The 18,964-nt window shown below is 43.1% G+C and overlaps 2 protein-coding genes across 4 annotated transcripts; one reads left to right on the forward strand and one right to left on the reverse strand.

The window, feature by feature from the left end:
• Positions 1 to 551: 551 nt before the first annotated feature.
• On the reverse strand, positions 552 to 16,190 carry EIF2A (eukaryotic translation initiation factor 2A). Of its 3 annotated transcripts, none has more exons than XM_075098666.1 (14): positions 16,063 to 16,190; positions 13,512 to 13,581; positions 13,144 to 13,218; positions 11,535 to 11,653; positions 10,300 to 10,399; positions 9,828 to 9,910; positions 8,497 to 8,570; positions 8,216 to 8,360; positions 7,207 to 7,323; positions 4,978 to 5,549; positions 3,459 to 3,575; positions 2,142 to 2,270; positions 1,121 to 1,186; positions 552 to 1,026 (listed from the first exon to the last, which is right to left on the reverse strand). In XM_075098666.1, exons 1-14 carry the CDS (start codon positions 16,088 to 16,090, stop codon positions 961 to 963), a joined length of 1,761 nt encoding a protein of 586 aa, XP_074954767.1. In that variant the 5' UTR covers positions 16,091 to 16,190; the 3' UTR covers positions 552 to 960. The 3 variants fall into 3 exon arrangements, with proteins under 3 accessions (XP_074954767.1, XP_074954766.1, XP_074954768.1); XM_075098665.1 differs by having other exon boundaries at positions 16,042 to 16,105; XM_075098667.1 differs by lacking the exon at positions 16,063 to 16,190 and adding an exon at positions 15,787 to 15,851.
• A 93-nt stretch (positions 16,191 to 16,283) lies between these two features.
• On the forward strand, positions 16,284 to 17,087 carry SERP1 (stress associated endoplasmic reticulum protein 1). Its single transcript, XM_075098672.1, has 3 exons — positions 16,284 to 16,518; positions 16,622 to 16,697; positions 16,824 to 17,087. Exons 1-3 carry the CDS (start codon positions 16,435 to 16,437, stop codon positions 16,862 to 16,864), a joined length of 201 nt encoding a protein of 66 aa, XP_074954773.1. The 5' UTR covers positions 16,284 to 16,434; the 3' UTR covers positions 16,865 to 17,087.
• Positions 17,088 to 18,964: the final 1,877 nt, after the last annotated feature.

Consider the following 18,964-nt stretch of genomic DNA (forward strand, 5'->3'; position numbering starts at 1 on the left):
GTCGCCGTCACAGTGTAACCGCGTTTTCGACAGAATTCAGCGTTTCAAAAAGCCGTTTTTCATTACATAGCCAGGGAGGGGTCCTGGTGGCGTTAAATAACGACGAGAGACCACTGGGAACTCTCGCCGGAAGGAAATGTACCCCCCGAGGCACCCCATGAGGCCGGATTTGACGTAAGACTACGGAGAAGGTGACGTCGCTGACTGCCCGGCTCATCACAGAGGCAGAATCTGTGACAGCAACGTCGCAAAGCTGGGCCGAACCCTCGCTCCACCACGGCACCGGCGGGAGAGTTTTAGCTTGTGCAGTCGACAACGCACCACATTGTTTGTAACGGTCACAAATAAAGGAACCAGGAAAAGGGAAGGGGGAAATGAGGATTGGAAGAAAGGAAAATAAACACTGAGTAAAAAAAAACATGCAAGGGTCACACAGCAGCTGCAGTACCCGTAGCTTCATTTGTCCTTAGCAGTCAATTATTTTTGATCATGGTGGCATGGCCTCGTTACTTTAATAAGACTCTGTCCTTGTAACAGAATAACAGAAGTACTTTTTATTAAAATGCTCTTTATTTTTTATCTACATCCCATTATTGCATAGAGATCACATCTTTTTAAATATAATAAAGCTATCAAATGGGTAACCTGTGTGATAACATCACACCCAAACACGGAAAAGATAAACCAACAGGCAGCTTCTGGTTTTTGGGCAATATGCTTTAAGAACATAAACACATTCCTGGTTTGAACAGCAGCAGAACTGGCTGATGTGATATTTGTTACTTCTTTAGTCTGACGTGCACAAATCTTTAGGAAAGCTTTTTAAAAGGCAAGTGTGCAGCAAATCTGTGGACTCTGCATCCTCAGTCACTTGCTGAAACATTTTATTGTGTTCAAGTTAATACAAACGATATTTTGCATGAGCTTTGTGTTAACGCCACATTGGATTTCCATGAAGTTTTAAAGACCCAGTTCTAGGTTTTCCAGTTCCTGAAGGAGAGCGGTTTCTTTCTGAATCTTCTCCAACTGGAACAAAAAAAAAATATCACAAAATGTCACAGATGTAGCTTATTATAAAACAAAACCAAACCTCAGTAAACCACATACAACTTAACAGTACCTGATTCTTCTCTAGCTGTTTGCCTGCAGCTGCTTGTTCTTTCAGCTGTTCAATTGCCTTTAGTTTCTGTAAAAAACAAAAGACATTAAAAATAGCGGTGAACCAAAAATCAAAAAAACAGTCTTAGAAGTTCCTGCGGTTGCAATTGCCTGGTTTACCAGGAGGCAGGTCTCAATATGAAGGGACATTTCATCTAAGCATCTCCAGATGCTTAATCTGGAGTTCCCCACCACTAAAAGACATTTCTTTCCAGAAAAAAACCTAGAGAACAGCAGCTCTTCCTAGTCTCTGAACCATAAAACACCGTGCCTTATCTCACTGAAGGGCTAAATCCAAATTCAGAAATTATCCCTCCACTATCACTATCATTATCCCTCTTCACTACACATCTTCCTCAGAAAGCCTGGAATATTAATCAAAACAGAGGACCATGAAAAGCAGGAGGCAGCAAAAAAAAAAAAAAACACAAGCCCTGCTGGATTATGCAGAAAGGGGAAAGACTGTCTAGCCTGAACTAAACGGCTTCCACTCTGAAATTATTTAATCCAAGAATTTCCAAGATCAGCAGTAACCTTCGTACTCATACCCTTTAGAAGTTAAAGAAACTGAAACCACATAGCATGGTTCCCTCCTCAGAACCAAGATCCAATAAACAAGAAGCCACCCAGCTGCTTTCTAAGCATAAACACTTTTAAGCTGTACCCCTACCACTCAGCTGTGAGGACTGGGTGTACACGCAACAGTATTTGTAATAAGAGACTGGAATACTCTTCCGTGCACCTGTCAGTGGCTTCTAAGCTGCCTAGACGCTGCTCTGGTAAGATCTTTAGCAGTCCTGGCAAGAGATGACCTCTACTGTTTTATGGGACGGAAAAGCAAAGCAAGTTGGTTTACAAATTCAGGGAGCTACCATCTGTGTAAATGCCACCCTGCTGAGCTCAGGTCACCTTACAATCAGACCAGATCTTACAGATCATCTCTTAAAGAAATCTGCTGTTCGTTAGAAAAAAAAAAACCTCACCTTTTTTAAATTCTTTATTTTCTTGTCAACTTCAGGATCTCCTGATGTTATGGCAGGCACAGCACTCCGTGGTGTATTCTGTGATGCCGAGGACTGTGTAGATCCCTGGTTTGCATCAGCTTTGGCCTCCTGTAAATAAATAAAACACATTATCTAGAAAATATGCTCTATTACAAAGGGACTGAAAAATGTCTTTAGTAATTTCAAGGGATCCATTTAATATTTCTTCTGCCACTAGGTTGCTGGTGTTGTCCAAAATTTGTAAGTGACTTGCTTTGATGTATTGCATTACCTATATATATATATATATATGCTTTCCACGAAACAAGGGTTATGTGTAACAAGTCACATGCTGTTTCTTGTCTAACTTCTAGTTCCTCAAGACACCAACCATACACAGCTTAGGGAAACATCAGTAAGGATAACACAACACACACATACACAAATGTTTTCTAAAGTAGACTGGTGGGTCGTTGTCTCTGAAGTAAAAGGGCAGGCTCAAAACCAGTGTAAGAAATTTTAAAAATCTTACTTAAGAAAGTATTCCTTCAGAAGTTAGTAGAAATTGGAAGGCTAATACCAAAAGCTGTGTTTTATCTACCTAGCCAAAGAATAGCAAGCAAAGAGGTGATTCGGAACAGGCTGTCTTTGGTCTGCCCTGTTAACATGCTGTGGAATAATCGCTGGAGGTGACTTAGAAATTAAACTCATGTTTTTAGAAAAGGTACAGCATTGAAGAAGCTGTCAGGGTGAAGTGCAGCTGATATGTGAGAAATCCATTCCACGGAAGTTCCCTAGTAACCATAGATGTCGGCAACGCCAGGAGAACTTGGCATACTGATGCTATGGGGAGTTGTCCAGAGGGTGGAGCGGTGTGGAGGCATCGCAGCCAGGCTCTGTGATAAATGGGACCTCGAGTACCATGGAGCTGGTACGCTGCATATTTGCTACCCTGGGCCAACAGGGTGCCTCAGCCCTGCCCTGCTGGGGGACACATCAAAGCAGCGAATCTATTCTTACCTCTCACCTAAGACTGGAACAAACTCTGCAGATTGTCTGAAGGTGAGAGGGCAAAATTACTTAGTCTTAACATGGATTTCAGCCAACATTCACAGCAACTAACCAAAGCTGTTATTTTTAAGTCATCCTTTTGTACCTGCTTTAGTCTGATTAAAAAGTCTACCGCCCTCCCCACAACTTAGCACACACAGGATCTGTGGAGGGCTCAGTGCAACTAATGGTCACTGCTCTGAGACTGATCAGTGTTGTTTGTGACAACTAATTAACATTATCCTGGAAAGAACTACTTTTGAGTACCTGTTTAGCAGCTTTCTTTGCTTCGTGTTTCCTTTGATTTTTGAGAGCTGTTTTAGAGAGTGGCTTATCACTGCTTCCTGACTGTGGTTTCATATTCTGAGGTGGCTCGTCCTCATGCTGTAGGATATGCAAAATTAAAAGTTATGAAGTCCGTATTGCATGTTGGCAAGTGTATTGGTTCCAAAAAACCCCCAAAAAACCCAAAGAAATCCCAAAACACCACCACTAACAGTGAACCTACTTAAGAACACCATATGCAAAGATGAACCATAAAGGAAGAGAAAGCAGAAGAGAGAGCATGTGCAAAAGCAAGGGGGGGAGAAAAGGGGGGCAGAAATTAGGTGCCCCTTCTCTTTCAAGTAGCAGAACACAGTGTGAAAACAGTTTCAGACTCATCCATTCTCAAGTTTGGATGGGACTGTCCTGTATGTCATAAAGATTTTATGGAATTCTGATAAAACAACAAAATCATCATGTTTTCTATCTCGGGGGAAAATAAAATCAAAGAGGAATAAAACCAGCACAAAATGACTGACGCTTGACATTTTGCTTTGACAACTTTTAAACTCAAACTCTTAGTGCCGAGAAAGGAAGAACGGGCTGCTGAGAGTGGGGATGAGGTGGGGTTTCTTGGGGTGGTTGGGGGCGTCGGATGGGAGGTAAAAAGGCGGGATTGTTTAGTCTTTTGGTTTTTTGAGATAACTCTTAACTGAGGAGCTGGGTTGTTTTAATGCATACAACAAGATTTCTTGCCCATATAAGTAAACAGAATTATTTAATTTAATGCCTCTTTTCTCTGCTACCTCTGCTTGTTGATCATTTGCGAAATCAGACATTAGTATGATTAATAGATTCCTCCCAAGCCAAACAGTGATCTTTCCTGCAAAAGCACAAGGCTCAAAATCAAAGCGCTCTAAGACTTAAACACCAGGGCTGCAATTGTTAAATGTAATTAGTTGCTACTCAGCCTACTTTGAAAACTTGCAGAAAAGAAACTAATTAGACAAGTAGGTCACAATACTGGAACCTGTTTAAACTGCAACTGACTTGCTAACATTTGAATTTCTCTCTAGCAAGTAAACTTACCAGAGGGAAAAAAAAAAAGCAAGCTGTTGGGAGGACAGTCAGCCACCTGTCTAGCTGGATTTAGACAGGTAAGTTGGATCACCCCAATCAGAGGCTTTTATCTTGAGTACCCAATTTCACTATAAACCCAATTTGCAGTTTATTGTTTCAGTCTATGTTGTAGACAGCATTTTTAAAGTTTGCAAATGCCTTTGTAAAAGGAGAGTACCTGGATCAAAGAACTGTCAGTTTTCTAGCATACATACTCGCAGACAGTGAGCAAAGTGTCAAAGAGGATCATCCAGAAAACCTCTCAAAAACCCCACACTGCTCCTGTCAGTCTGATTACTGTTCTAATGCATCTCATTAAATATATACACACAGTTGAGGCCAAGCTTCAAAGACAGGCAAAGCAATGAACTAGAATAGTTCATATAAGAAACTGCCTACTTACAAGCTTGGAACTTGTGACGGGTTTGTTTCTCAGGGCTGGAGGTCTGTACGCTTGAGCAGGCTTTGGCTCAGCACTGGGCAATTCACTCGGAACTGCCTGGTATTTTACTGCTTTTGCTGGGAACACTCCATCCAAGAAGGGCTGCCAGGAAACTTGCCACATTTCTTCGTTTGATGGCACTTCGTAGCTGTGCAATAGAGAGCCGGTGTAGTGCCATATCTTGTAACCATTACTGACTCGTAGCCTGGGAGCACATGTAGCTGTTACAATATGTTCCCCGTCAGGACACCAAGCAAAATATGTGGAATCCGAGGCTACTGGTTTGGAAATGAGTTTGTAGTTTTTAACGTCCCACACTTCCATCTGTCCCCTGAGATTTCCAAATCCTGCTAGCACTAGGATGTGTCCATGGGGACTGTAGTAGGCAGCATTGCGAGGACCGGTTCCAAAATCAAACACAGGGTCACATTTCAGATTAAAAACTGTTGCTTTTGCAGGCATAAAACCATACACAGCACAAAACTCGACAGAATTGGGGTTCCAAACAACATCATAAATAGGACCACCTTTTGCTAAAGGAAAAGGAAAATATGTAGCTGTTAGGAGATTATCTCTTTCCAGTGCAAGCAAAATCAAAAACCAATAGTGATTCTTAACTCCATGCCTTGCTAAAATGCTGTGATCTAATTATTGACAGTGAAAATGAATTCTGCTAACAATAGAGGTAGAAACAACATTTTATCTCCTGATAATTTCAATTAAGGTTTGCAACAATAACTGCAGCCATTCCATATTACCTCTGTAGGGTCAGCATCAGCACTTTAACAGTAAACTTTTTTTTTTTCATGTAAAAAAATTCCTTTATTTTTTTTCCTTGTTATTCGAGTATGATCTCACAGGACCTTCTCAAACTGCCCCACTGGAAACCTGCAAAAACAGGAGTTTTATACCAGCTGGATACTAGTTCCTCTTTTTTTAAACTAAGAAATATTGCATAGCTCAGTAAAATATTTATCTAAGTTATCTTTGGACCATGCTCACGCACGGTATTTGATAAGACAGATTCTGAAGTGAGAGCACACACAAAAAAAATAGTTTTACACATAATGATTAAAACTTGATATTGTTAGGAGCTGTTCTGGGTGTTAAAACATGGGGATATTGAAGAACGATGAATTAGCGATGGAAACTCATGTAAAATATACAGGTGTAAGTAAAAACCATAGGTCACTATAACTCTTCCTAATCTGGATATCTTTACCTGTATTTCAGAAAATGCCAAGTGCATTGCTGACAATTCTTAAACCCAGATGTTGACCCAAAACACCAAACTATTTAAACTGTTCATTCCTGTTGTTATTCTAAAGCCTCATTATCTTTAGAAACTAGGCTGTGCAATCACACTGTCTGTGTGTTCTCTCCTTTAAAACTTTTTAGATGACATTAACCAAATGCAACTGCAGAGACAGAAATCTGAAAGAAAACTACGTTCCTGCAGATTTCATGACAGCAGGCAGCTGGAGAGAGGAGGGCAGCTTTATATTGGGCTTCAGCATCTAAGGAAAAGGCTGCAGCATGAGCATATATTAGTCAAAAATTAAAAACCCTCCACAAACGCTAGTGTGAAAAACGCTAGCGTCAAAAACGCTAGCGTCAAATTGGACCTCCAAAGTAACCAGAAGATGCAAATCCACAGGAAGTGAGGCACCACTCACTTTTGTTGGAAAAAAGTTTTACAAGACAGACTTCAGTTTGTAACAGCACCAACTGCATGTCTGAAAGCTCACGTAGGGTTATTCCATTTGGTAACATACCTTCCTGCCCATTTTGGTTTCTCAGACGTTAAGCTGGCTCAGTTTTCCAGGTGTTTCCTTAGTAAACATGCACAATTCCCTTCCTGTGCCCACAAACACCCTCCCAAGCAAATTATTTGTATATTCTAACTGAAAGTGTGTGTACTCTGCCACTGACATTAAGACGACAAGCATACCAAAGACAACAAGATAATTCACTTATTAAAAAAAACAAAAGAAACCAAACCACCTTACTCCAGATTTTAAAAAACTTCTGGTGAAGGATTTTCTGTTAAAAGTACTTTTTTTTTTTTCCCCAATATTACTTCATTACACTAACAAAAACCCCTCCTACATTAAACAAAAGCTGGTGAAACAGCAATTCCCATTATCAAGAGCTATAATACAATGAAAAAAATGCCTGAGAGCTACTTACGCAATTGTATGGCCGCACTTTCTCCATTTGTTGCAATGTAGTGTAGAGTTTGCTCTCCATAATATGAAGCACCTGTTTTATCAACTTCTGTACTAGCTATTACCAGCACAGCAGTGGCTAATAGAATAGACACACAGTTATTTCAGTACAATTATTGCAAATTACCCAAACTACCATGAACAAAGAGAAATTAGTTTGATTGTAAATTCTAGTCAGTTGCTTGCGTAACAGTGCTGGTATCATTCTCTTCTCAATTTAATTTTTCCGAAATGTTAACCACACAGAACTAATATCTTCCTTTCTCAGGCGAAAAGTGTAAGCCAAGTCTTATTAATTCATCGTTGAATTACGAGAGGCGGTGAGCATTCTTTTGACAGCCATAAAAAAAGATACTCATCTGACTAAGGCAGGACCAAGTATCCGGATCCGTCCTCAAATAAAATGCTTCATCAACAGCTTTTGTACATACATCTATTTTATCCAAAACCGTGCACCCACACATGGTTTCTACATGTTTGTAATACCTTCCCTGTATTCCAAACAATGTGGGTTGAAGTAGAATGCTTTTTACAAAGTTATTCTGAAACAGTTTATTGCTAACGGACAGCCAAGCACACAGAGGACTATGCAAGTCAACCCAATTGATACGTCTGTGTACATACAATTTTACGTATTAAGAACAGTTTATGCTCTGGTATAATCTTATTTATAGTGTAAATACATCATCATAACAGAATGCAAAATTCAATTTGAATTTGCTATTCAACTGCAAAATTCACCAACATGTAGACTATTCTCAATTACGATATACAAAATCATGGAAGTCAACACAGGAAAGTTATGAGCACTTCAGGATATTCAGAATTGTAACCTTATCATTGCACTGGCATTAATGGATACCTTCCATATTTATCTGCACATGCAAATTAAATGCAAAACTCACACAGTAAACTAAGTAATTAAATCAAAAATACATAGAATATAAAAGTTACATATACAACTGCTATACCTTTTTTGTTCCATAGCATTGTCACCTTGTCAGCTTTGAAGAAACTTTTATTGGCTAGTGCAGACTGAGGGCCACCAAAGTTGGGGTACTGATAGAGCCTAACGAATGATGGTGCACCTTTATTGCCCGGAACATACACAGCAACCTGAAGCAAAGGCATGAGATTTTATCGCAGATTATATTCTTGGTAGCACAGGGTCTATTCACTACTAGAACACTGTACTAAAATTACAGTAACTTTTTGAAGAAAACAAGAAAATTGGAAACAACATCAAAATTACCTTGGTTGGCTGTGCTCCTGGAGATAACACAAAATCATTAACTTTTTGCAAATGCAGTTTATTTGCAATAGTATCTGCAAAAAAAGAAAAAAGTCACAGATGTGATGACATTAATGACAAACCCTGTTAGCCTGGATTACTTAAGTATACCTTTTTATAGGTCTGTATCGTATATAATAAAGAACAGTATATATAACAATAAAGGATTTCTTTTAGCAGGCAAACAGCCATTACCTTCCCATTAAATCACATTTTTATTTACAAAACCAACTTGAGCTGAACCTACATCTGAAATCCAGTATTTAGTATTTGGAAGTTCAAGCAGCAAGGAAGCTTCTGAACCCCGTGTGAACACAGCTCACGTTTTAAGCAAGGCACAGTGTTGTTCATCTTATCTATGCTGACTTCAGATAACATCACATCCAGATAACACACACCATCACACAGAGCCAGGGGGTCTCCCCTCAACCTTACTGGATGATTCTTCCTGATAGGAGGTGTTCACAAAGGCCTGTTCTATGCTGAAAACCGCTCCTTTTCACAAACAACTTCTGCAAAATATGTCTTTAAAAAGTAAATGAACAGCAGCAACCCACAACCTTATTCCAGCACGGAAGTCTGCAACAGACATTCCATGCTTTCCTAGTACAGCTTCATTAATATCAGTAGGGCTAATTCTCAGGAAACTGCATCTCTCTTAGGCTGTATTTTTAGCTCCCAGAATAATGCGTGTAGCAGCTTTAAAAAAAGCCAAAACCAGCCACACCCCACTGTTCTACCCCAGCACTTTTCTTTTATTCCTTTAAATTTTTGTTCTAATTCATTTTTACCTTCCTGCTTTTTTCCTTCCCCTTTCCCTTTCTGACCTCCACTGACTCCAAACGTTCTACCACAAGTACTAAATTTCCTTGAAAAAAATGCTCTAGCTTCACAGTGTCATTTTGCCATCAATATAAATTTTCTAATGAGCCATTTTTAATAGCTCATTGACAGAACACATACAACCCAAAGAAATAATCAAAGATTACGTTCTCTATTGACAATTTCCTGAATTCCATTAAGTGAGAAACAATACAAAATCAGGCCCCTCTAACTGAAAATCAGATGCATTTCATACTAGATAAGTCACTGAAAAGATACACAAGTGAAAACATACTTCATTAAAACATAATGATTCTGAATTCCAAATTCAAATACAATGTAGGTAATATTTCAAATACAAAGGAAGCAAAAGAAGAAATGAGGAAAAAAATTGAAAGCAAAAAAACCCACCCACAAGAAGATGCCGCTATACAATGCAATGAAACTATCTTATAGAAATACTTGCGTACTGAAGTTGTTGTTTTCAAAGAAGTGTACTTCATTGTTTATGTTCCTGGCACAAATACTTTCATCATCTGCCCAGCAAGGACACCTACATGTAAGGGAAAAAAATGAGAAACACTAAATGATGCTTATCTTTAGCAGCCTAGGATTTTCTTTCCTCCATTTTTAAAGCCAAGCAAGTTCAAACGTGACACGTTTCAAATAGAAAAATGACCTCTGCATTGTAAAAAATATAAAACTAGACTTAGTTACTGTCTCCTCAGCTTTCTCTGGGGTGCAAAATGACAGTGAATTTATACTAAGAAATGAACAATTATAACTACATACAAAGATACTTACAAGTACAAATACTTGCCTTCAGCTAGCAGCAAGTAATATTTTGAAAGCCAGCACCACACTAAAAGCTCTATTTACCTGGATCAGAGTTTGGAAATGACATTTCTTTGCAATCAATTAGCATCTGGACAAGTTATTTACCAGTTCTGCATCTTCTTCTGGATGAAAGATTTTAAACATTTTCCAGTTTTCACATCATGAAGCTGTAGGTTGGGCACCCCCTCTGTGCCATCTTTAGCAGCTGCAACAAGACACAGATTACAGTAGTGGTCTCTGGGCATTAAATCTGCTTCACCATGATGACACTTACGATTCTAGCAGCAACCAAACATGCATAAACTTCTAACAAGAAGCATCCCACCCCCTGAGGGACTAGACCCTAAACAGCTAATTACTTTACCTATTAACTAAGTCTTTCAGCCTACAGAAAGAACTAAGATTTGGAAGTGTAGAGTTTCTACTCTCATTACAAGACAAGGACCACCAACACTAGGACGGGTTTTTTAATGTGTGGCTTTTAATCAAAATCAAAAGCTGTCATCTTGGCAAACAATGAAGGTATGTTCTCCATTCCTACATTTTGTTCTCACAAGCATGCAATGCATTTTGTCCATCACGCTGCAGTCAGAGCTCCATCTGCAAGCCATACAAAATGGTTCTGCTGGTTTTAAACTCTCTGTACCCTTCTACTCACTCTGCCTGTCTGTTCCTACCAGTGATTCAAAACAGACCTCCTAACAGCCCACAACTGGCATCAATCCTGTTACTTGTGCTGCCTTGTCCTATGCTACCACGCAGACCACTTGTGCCCCAGACCACTTCCCACATGCTCAGCTTACAGCCAGCTCTTTCTGTCTAAGGGAGCATTTACACCATTTACTTCAGACACGCACCTTAGATGAGACTGAGGCTACCTAAATCAGGAACATAAACTCCAGAGTCACAGGAGAGAATAAAGCCCTCTGGACAATAGAGAACACTCAAGTCAGCTATGCCCAGTGGAGGACATGACTACCCTAAAACAGCTTATAATTTTCCTTGTCTGCACATGAATATAAACGGCTTGAACAGCTTATTATTCAAACACACCCTTTGTACTAAGATCAGGTAGCAATTTTTAGAAATGTGATTTCCTTGATAGAGTAATCGTTACTACGTGCAGTCTGATTTAGTGTCTGTAAAAACAGTCGATACCAGATGTTTTCAGAAGATGGCATCCCTCCCTCCTCCACCATATGCTTGATTACCCGTATAATTTTCTGTACACTTTCTATATTGCTCATTTAGCCAATAAACATGCTACAATGACAAATCAGGTAATGGAAAGCCTGCAAATGGGATTAAAATACACGGTTATCACGTGCACTTTTACTTACTTGTATAGGCCTGCCACGTTGCCAGAACATTATTCTTTGGTGAGAATTCAAGGCAAACTGCCTTTGGAAGATCAAAGGAACGCAGTAACTCAGCACTGGTAACATTAACAATATTTACTCTGGAACAAGATGATGCTATTTCAATAAAACATGCTTAGAATAGTCAATAAGCAGCCAAGGTAACTTTTCACGTATTTGACTCTTCTAGGCCTGTTCCAAATTTGGCCAATGTAACAAAATTAGATGAGCTTTTTTTCCCCCTTCTGCTTTTACTAAATTTTTGCAAGAACACATTATAAAACCAGATACCCAAGCATAACAGAAACTAAGTGAAAGCACTGGTCAAAACATACCACATTTTTATCTGTGGCATTTAAACTTTGAACTAGAGACAAGATATGCTCTATCCATAAAAAGTCCACCCACAATTCCACAGTGCTAAAGCTGAGCAACTGCCAACAGAAAGCTTCTAGCTGAATTAAAACACGCATTTATCCCACGTGTTTTTACAGGTCTTCTATCTATAAGGATACAACATTTAAGATTTGGGCTTTTTGAGATTGGGGGATGCAGGAAGACATGGCCAATAAAAAGCAAAGCTCAGACAGCTGAACAAACAAGGTCAAGTGGCACCTCTGAATACTGTATATTAAAGATCTGCCACACATGGAATCCAAAGAAACAAAAGAGATCACATCAAGACGCATCGAAGCCACTGTTGTTCTCAGAAGCTGCATTAGGAACCTGTTCCTCACCTTCTCACTAACTGCTCCCCCTCAAGAATGGAAGATGGACAGCCCCCAAAACAAAGAGGCATGGCAGAACTGGAAAGATTTGCCACTTGGAATATTCTCATTTAAAGCATGGGCACCTGGTTGGTTGAAAAACATTTTCCCCCACAAACATTTTCTAGAAATGGACCTTTCCAACTGACAAAAGTTGTGGGTATTTTGTTTTTTGGTTTTTTTTTTTTTTTTAATGAAAAATAAAGAGCCTGGATATTCTGGAGAACCTGAAACAACAGTGAAAGTAACAAATCCTACATCTACATTACCTACTTTAAAAGAAATGGTTAAATGGTATTACTAAATACTTTTGCAGATTTTTTTTTTAGCCTGTTAGTAAGAATACTGACACTTCAGAAAAAGCCTTATCACCTATTTACAGCAGCAACGCCATGACGTACTCTTTTGTAAAGGACAATCTCTAGTAAACTCTAATGTACCTGGTCTATAAGAAAAAGAAACCTTGTGATGTTTGTACATAAGGTGCGCAGAATTTTCATTCTCTGTGAACTCTACTAATAGATCAATCCCAGACAACCAGGTACTATCGTACTGGGAAGTATGAACAAAAACCCCAAATAAAGCATATCCAGATTCCACAGGAATGGATGCATTATAAATATAAGAAAACCAGTAAAGATTTAATCTGATATTCAGGAAACAAAGCCAATATTGTGAATAACACAAAAATAAACTGCATTTAAAGCATGTATGGAAACATTTTCATTAACAGCAATAGCCTTTATACAGACAAGAGTAAATAAGTAAATTGATTCGGCTTATTTAATACAAACTAAATGATTAATATCATAAAATGCACCAACTTTTCTCCATTGCACCAGGCAAAGAGGGAACCATCCTTGCTGAAAGCAACAGCTTTGCAATTTTTTCCAGAATCCCTAAAAAAAAAAACCACCACACATTAGTATTTTTAACAAAAAGAAAAACCAACACACCAATTTTCCTGCTGTGCTCCCAAATAGCACTTTGCAACAGCGCAATCTACTCTGCAGTTGCTCAGTGAGTATTACCTGGGTAATGAAAAGTCTGGCAAGCATAAAGCCTTCAAAACCATTAATTTTCTGAACTACTGACATTCACGTATACGTTTTTCAATTCTAGAGTCTACCTTTACTTTTTGGAAAATTATTTCTTTTGTGCAAAACATCAAAAATAGTGATAACAACAGTACCTTTTAAATGCTGTGCTCTCTGTGAAACTGGGTGGCCCGTTCACCATATAAAGCCCTTTGGATCCTCTCACTGGAAGAACAAACAAATAACAACTCATTTCAAACTCATAAAATCATCCAAAGCAAAAGTTTCTTCTAATATATGGGCCATGAGACCTTCAGGTGCTTTACCCCTGCTTGCATTTCAGAGTAAACAAGAGAAAGGATGATAAAGGAAATTCCAGACATAACACATGCTGACACCTGGCTTCATCCAAGGCAGCCACAGGATCGAAACAGGACAGAGGCAGCGCAGCCTTCCCAGTGGGGTCTCACTTTATGAACCGGCTCATCCCTCTGCCACAGGAGGGCTGGTGCCAGTGCAAAGAAGGGAGCAGAAATTCCCTTGGCAGAGGGGCTGAGGCAGGGGCACCCCTGGGCCGCCCCCACCCCCGTCCCTGCCCCAGCAGGGCCAGCGATACCAGGCTGCAGTGCTGTGCCCAGCCAGGAAGTGAGCATCCCCAATGACAGAGATCCACAGCCTCTCTGGGCAGCCCGTGACCCTCTTCAGCCTCACAGTAAAATAGTTTTTCTTATGTTCAGGCGCAATTTCCTGGATTTCAGTTAGAGCCCATTGCCCATCATCCCCTCACTGAACACCACAAAACAAAGGTCTGGCTTCAGCTTGCAGGATGACCTCAAACTACAGAAGAGCTGCACCTGCATAAGGAAGGAGGGTGGGACAACATCTCCAAAAACAGCCCATGGTCCTCAGCTCTCAACCCTGCTGCAGGAGGCACTTTCACAAAGCCTAACTCGCAGAAGCTGAAAAATCCTCCATCACTTAAAAGCTGCACAGGAGTGCCACACAATGGAGCTGAAAAGGGCTGCCTAGATACTCCCCAAAACGAGGATTAGCTGCCTACACGCAGGAAGAGCATTTGTCAAAGAAAGATTACATCAGACTGATTTTTTTTCTGACAAAAGGCAGAATTTGCCCTATTGTTAGTTTCACCATTGAAGTGCAACTTGGAAAACAGAAGGCATGAAAAAAATATCACCGTAAAATGTGTTTCAAATTTTTTTTTCCAGAGATGTTGCCATGCTTACGGCACTAGAAAACAAGCGTGAAATAAAGACAGAATCATGAGAAATCGTGCAGTTGGAATTGTTACACAGCAAATAAGACTTTTTTTTCCCAGGTACTTCTATTACGAGCACATTAGAATTCAAAGGTAAACCACAAAATGGACACTTGTTATGTGGACATTAGCTGTGCTTTATGCATTTTCTTGGGACACCAAACATGCCTAATGAGGCAACAATTTTTTACTGACAAACACAACTCAAGAAAGCAATATCTGTACTAGCTCAAGCTACAGGTTCTGCAGTTCTGCTATTTCAAGGAAGCGTTAGGGCCAGGGGCACACAGGAGGTCTGACAGCGGAACAGCAGCACTCCTGCTCAGGCAGGTCAGTCCGCAGGGGCATCCACATGCAGATCCAGTGATGCACTGCCTGGATGACAGCAATGTCTGCCACCGAACATCCTCATGCAGCTCTTCAGAGCTGCTCTTTTACCCGCCAAGTATCCTTACTTCACCTCTGTTACTGCACTATAGAAACCAACAAACAGAAAGCATTTTAAGCAGTAGTTTATTAGATGGATAAAAATACTATTCTTATAGATTTCAAATCTCCACCTGCTCTATAGCCCTGTACCTCACTAGGGACACATCATGCCCCTCACATACCTCAAGGGTGCATTTTAACAACACTTCAAGTACAATCCACTAGCTTCGCACCCCTGCCTCGAGTCTATTCTCCACATCCTCCGTCAGATTGCCAAGAAAACTTAAGATCTAAATTTACAACAGATTATAGGCAGTAGTGAGCAGTCCAAAATCCACGCTGAACAACTGCAGCCCCCCAATACAACCAAGGGAGAATTAACATGCAGCCATTTAAAGCCTAGAAACACAGGAAAAGAAAAATACATATCCTTTTATCACTGACAACTTAAAAAGTAAAACAGACAAGGAAGGAGAAAGGAAAATGGTTAAAAGAAACGCCAAAAAATGCAGCGATTAGCCCACAAAATGCAGTGAGGATGCTTCAGGCGGCTAGGAGCCCCTGCTAGCTGTTACGGTGCAGAGACGCCATTAGGTCGGTCCCCACGGCTCGCAGGCTCGTGGGGCTGCCACCGTCGCTCTGAGCCCGGGGAAGCAGCGCTGGGCTCTCGCCCAGCCGCTCCGTCCCCTCTAGCGCATCACCCCCGGGAGCGCTTCAGCAGCTACCGGCTGGCCGCGCGAGGCAATTAACCCGGGAAAAGGAACGGCTCCCCACAGGGGGGAGGCCCACCGGCACCTGGCCCGGCGGGCAGAGCAGAGGGCGCCGGGACCCAGGGCCGGCCCGGCCACGCCGCGCCCTGGGGAGGGACCGGCCGGAGGACACAGGGCCGTCCCAGCCCGCCGTGCCGCTCACCTGCCGCGCCTCCCACCCAACCCCCCCCCGCCAGCCCCAGCAGAGCCAGCCCCCGCGCTCGCTCCCACCGCTGTCCAGTCCCGACGCACCTGCCAGCAGCGGCGTGGGGGGCGCCATCTTGGCGCGGCGGCCCGGCGAAGCTCGCTTCTACTTCCGGGTGAAGAGGCGTCGCGGCCGCCCCAGAGACGTCCACGTCGCGCGGGGCGGAGGCGGAGGCAGCGGCACGTGACGCGGGGGCGGCCGTTTCCGCCCGCCGGGGCACGCGCTGTCCCGGAAGCGTTGCCCGCCGTGCGCGCGGGTTGGCGGCGGGAGGCGGCCCCGCCCCGCGGGCGGTGCGCGTGTGTTTCCGGCGGGCGGCGCCGCGCGGTGCTGACGCTGGCAGCGGGCGGCGCGCGGAGCCGAGCGAGCGGAGCGGCGGCGGCGGGGGCGGGCCGGGCCGGCCGTCGGTCTGTCGGACCACCATGGTGGCCAAGCAGCGCATCCGCATGGCCAACGAGAAGCACAGCAAGAACATCACGCAGCGCGGGAACGTCGCCAAGACCTCGGTTCGTGGCGGGCCGGGCGGGGTCGGGACCGGGACACTGGGGGCCGGGGCGCGGGACCGGACCGGGAGCGGCGGTGGGGGTGACGGCGGTGCTGTCCCCGCAGAGGACGGCCCCGGAGGAGAAGGCGTCGGTCGGGCCCTGGCTGTTGGCGCTGTTCATCTTCGTGGTTTGCGGATCAGGTAAACGGGTGGAACGGGCGCGGGCGGGCGGAGCAGGCCCCGGTGGCGACGGCGGCGCTGCCTCGGCCCCCGCCGCGGCCCTGCCCGCCTCCCCTGCGAGCGCTCCCCTCTTCTGCTTTCTTGCAGCCATCTTCCAGATCATCCAGAGCATCCGGATGGGCATGTGAGGGGGCCCCTGGCCGCCCCCCGGCGCTGCCATGGGCGGTCCCCCCCGGCCAGCGCCCCGCCAGCCCCGGTTCATCGCAGCAGCTGCCGAGGAGCGGTGCTTGGCCTCGGCCGCGTCACATTCCAGGTCCCTTCACGAGTCATTCCGAGTTTTCTAGCTCGTGCCACAGTGCCTTGAACAGCACCACATGTATAAAGCAATAAAATTATATTGTTGATCTACAATCGTGGACCTACTTATTCAGTGAAGTACACGGTCATGTCCTCTGTAGATATGTCAAACTGTACGCGATGTAGATACTTAGGAATTGACATCTGTTGTAAACCCCGGTTGAGATCCGTTTAAGTCTCTGTATAGCTGGAAATGGTTTTATTTAAGTCGGGAGCTAGGATTTTTTATAGTAGCTGGAGTACGAAGCATGTTTATAATGAAGCGGTTGGGCCGTGCAGCGTTCTGTAGCTTACTGAAGTGACTCGTCCTCTGTACGCGTAGAGTAGTCCTGCTGCAGCATGTGGCAGTGCATTAGCACTCAAACGCTTATCACGCCGGCAAACTTTATCCTATAACTCTCGTCCTAATAAATATGAAATGCTTGTTCGTATAGAGTTAGTGGGTGTTACTTAATTAGAAACCAGCATGACCGAGCAGCAGCTGTTTCTGACATAACCCAATGCTGAAGTTTCACAAGCTGCTGAGCGGCTCAGGCCGGAGCTGCTGGCGTAATTACTGAGCCTCTCCTGGCTGCGGGCCGTGACTGTGCTGTAAATACTTTTTGGACAACCTTCAACAAGTGGTGATAGTTCTAAACTTTACAGTGTTGTATAGGAATGTTTCGTGTAGGTACGGGGACCCTGCCTCTCCTGCCCACAGTTCTGCTTTTATGTGCAGCATCTGCAGAGTGTGGCATGTCTTGCAATATATATTTAATCCTATTTAAGGTAAATCCTGCTTTCAACTCAATTTCATCTAATGATGGATGCAGTACTTAACTGCTTCCCTATGGACGATTGCAGCCCCTTCTTAGGGATGTTGAAGGAAAAAAAAAAAAAGGAAAGAAAAAGCCCTCCTTGCATCAGTAGACGACTGTAACTTGAGATCACAGTGGAAAATGCTGCTATTGATCAGATTTTATTGCTGGTGGCCCAGGCTTTGCGTTGGCCTCTTGGTGTCTGTTGTGGTAAACAAATGCAGTCTGAAATCAGTCTGCTGTTGTATGCAGTTGCTACAGGAATATTTCTTTTTTTCAGGTTTCTTAGCAGAAGACAAATTTAAAATATGGTTACATTACAAGTAATACGAAAAAGTTTCTGTAGAGATTAATTAAATGCCTGTTAGCTGTGAAGGAGCAGATCTTTTGTATGCATTGTCATATTTCCGTATGAAATCATTGGGACTGGTGTAAACCAGCGCGGCCAAGAGCATGCCCCCAGAACCTAGCCATACAAGGTAACGTGCACTCCTTGTTCTTGGACGCTCGTATTTTGTAAGTGGTGGTGGTGGGGGTAAAGTATGTATAACCTCTGATTTTAAATAAAGTTCTTTTCAAATGCGAGGTGTCTTCGTTTTGAGGTTGGCAAAATAGTGCCTTACTGGGTGTTGAAACTAGGCCGCTTCACCCTGAGCGCAGCTTAATTAGCTTCTTCCCCCAGAGGAGTCCCTTTGCCACAGGAAACCCCTGTGTTCGGCTGTTAGGGGGTCTGGGCCGTGCTGGTGCCATGGTGCCTCTGAGCTGTTGGCTGCAGGGGCTCCAACCGCTGAAGCGACCCAGTGCTGCTCCCCTTCCCCTTAGGACCTGGCCCGTCTCCCCACAGGGGTTTGGCAGGTGGCTGCTCTCCTGCGTGTCTGTTCTCTGGTCCCTGGGGGTTCTGACTAGTTTCTGCTTCTACAGGAGATGTTTACTTTCACAGCATAGTAATGACAGCGCTTACACAGCGTTACGAGGGGCTCTGGTGCCCTGAATGATCACGGTGGTTTTTATTGAACTTTGAAGAACAAATTTGTAAGAAGGCTTGCTTTGGTGCAAATACAGAATGCACTGGTGTTTGTGGTGCTTTGCCCGTGAAGTAGCTCAGCGTGCTTTTTCCACTGCTGGCATCACTGG

Source organism: Phalacrocorax aristotelis, chromosome 7 (genome assembly GCF_949628215.1).
Source record: "Phalacrocorax aristotelis chromosome 7, bGulAri2.1, whole genome shotgun sequence".
NCBI classification, from domain to species: domain Eukaryota; kingdom Metazoa; phylum Chordata; class Aves; order Suliformes; family Phalacrocoracidae; genus Phalacrocorax; species Phalacrocorax aristotelis.

Coding starts and splice junctions, on each gene's coding strand:
- EIF2A (XM_075098665.1), bottom strand. CDS start 16,090: ATGGCGCCCCCCACGCCGCTGCTGGCAGGTGCGTCGGGACTGGACAGC. Junction 10,400..11,534: donor AACGTGGCAGGCCTATACAA/GTAAGTAAAAGT, acceptor GTCTTGTTGCAG/CTGCTAAAGATGGCACAGAG. Junction 8,361..8,496: donor CAGGAGCACAGCCAACCAAG/GTAATTTTGATG, acceptor CCTTTGCTTCAG/GTTGCTGTGTATGTTCCGGG.
- SERP1 (XM_075098672.1), top strand. CDS start 16,435: ATGGTGGCCAAGCAGCGCATCCGCATGGCCAACGAGAAGCACAGCAAG. Junction 16,519..16,621: donor GGAACGTCGCCAAGACCTCG/GTTCGTGGCGGG, acceptor CTGTCCCCGCAG/AGGACGGCCCCGGAGGAGAA. Junction 16,698..16,823: donor CTTCGTGGTTTGCGGATCAG/GTAAACGGGTGG, acceptor GCTTTCTTGCAG/CCATCTTCCAGATCATCCAG.